This window comes from Aotus nancymaae, unplaced genomic scaffold, assembly GCF_030222135.1.
Source record: "Aotus nancymaae isolate 86718 unplaced genomic scaffold, 86718_ANA_hifiasm-v0.15.2.pri h1tg000108l, whole genome shotgun sequence".
In the NCBI taxonomy this organism is placed as follows: Eukaryota; Metazoa; Chordata; class Mammalia; order Primates; family Aotidae; genus Aotus; species Aotus nancymaae.
This window is the reverse complement of record NW_026988523.1, coordinates 31712095-31717420: the sequence shown is the minus strand read 5'-3', so window position 1 is coordinate 31717420 and position 5326 is coordinate 31712095. Positions and strand designations below refer to the sequence as shown.

Here is a 5326-nt window from a genome sequence, read left to right as displayed (position 1 = left end):
ATTGACTGACCTGGGAGAGTCCCAGAGTTCTGGATGAAATTTGGCTGGAATACGTTATGGGCTAAATCCGGAGCAGTCTTGGAGCCTTTGGTGCCAAAGCTCTTCCTGAGGGACTGAGCAAAGCGTGTTCAGGAGGGAGCTTCAGAGGTGCGCAGCCATAGCCTTAAACCCCTCTGCTTGCCACACCTTGAGACCTTAGCCTGTGCCGAAGAGGCTGCCCGGGAAGCTCATCATCCAGCTCAGGAGGAGATGAAACCAGGAGGCAGGAGAATGTCAGGCATGACCCTGCACTTGTGCAACAGCCACGTCCTGCTCCTGCCATTAGCGTGGCTCATCCAAGGCCCAGCCCCAGGATCCATATAAAGTGTGTTCCTGCTGCCGGCTCCTCATCCCTTCTGCTTCTTCAGGAACGTCTGTGGCTGCGTCTGAGCCCAGGGTGAGTGTTTCTACAGGAATCCAGAGGGGGGCGCTAGTGGGATGAAGATGGGGCTGGAGAGCGATTCTGGGAGCATGGAGGAGGAGGATCAAATGGTGGCCAAGGACAGAAGGCTAGGAGGAGTAGTTGGCTCTGGACAAAGCCGGAACCAACCTGGGAAGGATTATCCCTGTGATCAGACAGGGAGATGATGAATGACCTGGGGTTGCTGCAGCCCTACCAATGGCTGACCTGCTGGCACCAAGCTCACTGCTCTGAAGGAAGCTTTTCTCTAACTGTGCAGTCCTCAAATTTATTATTATTTATTAAACAGATTTTCTACCAATATCTGAAATCCATTTCTAGATAGATTCATGTGGGTAGAATTGCGACGTATTTAACATGTCTTTGAGCTGGCAATCAAGTGTTACTGGCTGTATTAGTTCAGAAGTCACCAATTAACCACCTAATAAATGCTAAGAATTGTTGAAAACTCTAGAGATACAAAGGTAATGAAGATATAATCTTTGTCTCAAAGAGGTTTCTATACATGTCCATATTTTAGATATTCCTCTTCATCACCTTGGGGGAGGATTTTAAAATAGAAAAAATGTAATGGCTCTTGATATTAAGTTTCTGTGTATGTTTCTATTTTGTCATTCAGGTTTATTGAAATCCCACCAAGATGTCCTGCCAGCAGAACCAGCAGCAGTGCCAACCCCCTCCCAAGTGTCCTACCCCCAAATGTTCCCCCAAATGCCCCCCGAAGTGTACATCCCCATGCCCACCTCCAATCTCTTCCTGCTGCGGCTCCAGCTCTGGGGGCTGCTGCAGCTCTGGGGGAGGTGGCTGCTGCCTGAGCCACCACAGACGCCGTAGGTCCCAGCGCCACAGACCCCAGAGCTCCAACTGCTGTGGCAGTGGCAGTGGCCAGCAGTCTGGGGGTTCTGGCTGCTGCTCCGGAGGGGGCTGCTGCTGACCTGGACCAGGAGGAGCAATGAGGAACAGCACTGAAGGAATTAGAGAGCGAAGGACCCGTTGCAGCCTGGTGTTTTACCTCCTCCACTCTCTTGTCTTTCCTTTCTGTACCCCATCAATTGAATAAACATGCAGATTTGCTTCTCGTCAACTTCAGGCCTTGGATTTGCATTATTTCAGCTTAATGTCAATATCCACATTTCTCAGATTGTTGAAAAATTGACGTGCTTGCAAGAGTAAATTTACTTTCAAGTAATTTTCAAGGCCCAGAGTGACAGTGGTTTGTATTCCACCTTTTTTTTTTTTTTACTTTTACCTAAATTCCATTACATTTCCCTGGATAGAAAGGTAGATTTATAGCATTTACTGGAATAAAGAAAAATCAACCAGTTAAACTTTAATGAATTACTTATTGTGTATACATACCTTCATGAAAATCTAAAATTATGCAGTATTTGTGAAAACAATAAATGAGGGTGAATTAGAATTCCAAGATAAATCTAACTTAAATTTTTTTTTCTTTTTCTGATTTTTTTTAATTGCTCTTTAGGTTCTGGGGTACATGTGCAGATCATGCACGATTGTTGCATAGGTACACACATGGTAATGTGGTTTGCTACCTCCATCCTCCCATCACCTACATCTGGCATTTCTCACCATGTTATTATCCCTCCCCAACCTCCCCCCCCACCCCGCTGTCCCTCCCTTGCTCCCCCCAACAGACCCCAGTGTGTGATGTTCCCCTCTCTGTGTCCATGTGTTCTCATTATTCAACACTGACCTATGAGTGGGAGCATGTAGTGTGTGATTTTCTGTTCTTGTGTCAGTTTGCTGAGAATTATGGTTTCCAGATTGATCCATGTCCCTGCAAAGGACATGAACTCATCCTTTTTTATGGCTGTATGGTATTCCATGGTGTATATATGCCACATTTTCTTTGTCCAGTCTATCGTTGATGGGCATTTGGGTTGGTTCCAGGTCTTTGCTATTGTAAACAGTGCCGCTATGAACATGCATGTGCATGTGTCTTTATAATAGAATGATTTATAATCCTTTGGGTATGTACCCAGTAATGGGATTGCTGGGTCAAATGGAATTTCTATTTCTAGGTCCTTGAGGAAGCGCCACACTGTCTTCCACAATGGCTGAATTAGTTTACATTCCCACCAACAATGTAAAAGTGCATCAAGAAGAACTAAGGATCCTAAATATATATGCACCCAATACAGGAGCACTCAGGTACATAAAGCAAGTTCTTAACGACCTACAAAGAGACAGACTCCCAGACAATAATAGTGGGAGACTTTAACACTCCACTGTCAATATTAGACAGATCAACAAGACACAAAATTAACAAGCATATCCAGGACTTGAACTCAGATCTGGACCAAGAAGACCTAATAAACATCTGCAGAAATCTCCACCTCAAATCCACAGAATATACATTCTTCTCAGCACCGCATGGCACTTACTCTAAAATTGACCACATAACTGGAAGTAAATCACTCCTCAGCAAATGCAAAAAAACGGAAATCATAACAAACAGTCTCTCAGACCACAGTGCAATCAAATTAGAACTTAGAATCAAGAAACTAACTCAGTGTCCACGTGTGGTTGTGGAACATGTCCTAGATGAGATTCAGAAATTCCTGTCTAGAGTCGGCTCCTACCTGGCTGTGTGACCTCAAGCAAGTTTCTTCCCTTCTCTGTGGGCCTCAGTTACAACATAGGGGCGGCCTTCTGTCCTTCATTCTGTGGTTCTACAACAGAATCTCCTGATAGTCTAGGAGGAATCCCTAATTATCACAGGAATATTAGTTCAGGGTATCTCTGGTGCTACTGGAGATCACTAGTCACAGTAGCGAGCGATCTCACTGAGTCCAACATTCCTGTGCCCTCCCTCTCTTCAGTGTGTGGCTTCTCATTTCGTCCTACTTCTTGTCCCCAGAAGGGGAGGGACCCGGATTTGGCCTTTAGATCATCCCCAGTCCCTGATTAGGAAAAGTTTCTAGGATGAAAGGAGACCCAGAATGTGATGTAGGAAAGCAACATGTCTCTTTGGGTACCTCCCCTTCTAATCCCCTGATCTGGGCTAAAATCTGAGGCTGGTTCACACATGAAGGCGCCCAGCTTCAAACGCATAGTGAATGTCAGGATTCATGGATGTGGGTGCTATAAGGGATCTGAGAGATAATCTAGTATACAGTAAACAAGCTAACCAGGGCCACTACAGAGGACTTTTTTGTTTTATTTTATTTTATTTTATTATTTTTTAGAGACAGGGTCTCCAGTGCAGTGGCATGATCATAGCTCACTGCAGCCTTGAACTCATGGGCTCAAGCAATTCTCCTGCCTCAGCCTCTGGAGTAGCTAGAATTACATGAGCCACTGCACCTAGCTTACAGAGAACTTTTAAAGATTAGCAGATCTTTCTAAGGAGAGCAGTCCATGAGGCTGTATGAGACGGGTATTCAATTGCATTCTGGCAAGGGCCAGACTCCATGACCTGCTTTAGTACTTTCTGCCTTGGAGATGATTCTCTCTGCCTATTACTCTGGACTAGTTTTCCATGAATCCAGAAGACTCTGATTATATGAGCTCGTATGCAAAGAGATACATGCAAGGGAGATTCTAGGAGCATTTGGGAAAACCCTGTGAGTCATTCTGGCACTTGCACCAGTCATCTGACTTCTCCATGCCTTGCCTTCCCAGCCTATACAATGGGTGGGGCACAACCCACCCATCTGTCATAGATAAGGTGTCTCTCACCAGGTATGTTAGCGTTGCTCGCAGATGTCAAACGCATTAGTGAGAGCTTGAATCCATATGGCAGGAAGTGAGCCAATCAGAGCTCACAGATGGCATGAGACGCACAGATTAGCTAATGGCAAGACGGCACTGACCACGTGGAGGAAGGAGGTCAGCATGGGCTGTGCTGTCAATGTAAAGCATCCGCATTTATTCATTCACTCATTTATGTGTTTAGTCAGTGTTTCCCAGGTCCTATGATGATATACAGTGAATATATCCATAGCTACCAATTCTTGAAAATCATACTCTTGTGGGAACAACTTCATGGAAAGCTAGGTTGTGGAAGTATACATTTCCCTTGTAGAACAGGATCCTACAACTACAGAGTGTCATAGCCAGAAGAGGCCTCATCTAGCCTCTTTGCTTTAGATTGGAAGAGAAAAGGCCTAGAGACAGCAGGGCACTGTGGAATCACAGGGTGAGGCAGTGGCAGAATCAGGATGAGAGTCTAGGTCTTTCTATTTGTGCCTTGAAATGTCTGTCTCCAGTTTTGTTGGCACATCTTAAAATGGCTGGTCTTCTGGGGTATTTTCTTCTCTGTAAAGTAGGGCTCTCCCAGCCTACATATAATGCAGAAGGCTTCCTAATGACTGCTTGTATGTTGGGTGACTGAAAGGTATGGTTCCTGAAGCATCATGGATTGTAACACCAGACGCAGCATGTTTTGGTAGAAAAATATAATTTGAAGTCTCTTGTACCTAGGTTCAAATTCTGGCTCTACTACTTCCAACTGTGTGAGCTTGAGCAAGTTATTTTTTGTTTGGGACACCATTGTGAGAACCAGATTTGATGAGCTCTCCCGTGTGATGTTTGACCCCAATACAAGATTGTTCCTTTTCCTTTTACTCCACAAAACATCGGGTCTGGGTATGCACTGATGTGGGACACTTAGAAGAGCAGAAGTGGAATGGCCTGGAACCACAATCCTCCTAATTTACCCCTACCCTTGGTGAGAGAGACTGGTGGGCTTCATAGCAGAAGCTGTGCAGTATGACAAGCCCCCCAGAGACAGGAATGACAGGAGAAAGCAGCGCACCATGCCTGGGGAAACCAAGCCAGGACACCAAGCCTGAGGCAGAGCCTCCCATCTTGCTTCTTCTGAATTGTTCAGGAGCAGAGAGG

The 5326-nt window shown here is 45.4% G+C and overlaps 1 protein-coding gene across 1 annotated transcript; it reads left to right on the top strand.

The window, feature by feature from the left end:
* The first annotated feature begins 203 nt into the window (after positions 1–203).
* On the top strand, positions 204–1466 carry LCE4A (late cornified envelope 4A). Its single transcript, XM_012462746.2, has 2 exons — positions 204–436; positions 1080–1466. Exon 2 carries the CDS (start codon positions 1101–1103, stop codon positions 1392–1394), a length of 294 nt encoding a protein of 97 aa, XP_012318169.2. The 5' UTR covers positions 204–436; positions 1080–1100; the 3' UTR covers positions 1395–1466.
* The last annotated feature ends 3860 nt before the right edge of the window (positions 1467–5326 follow it).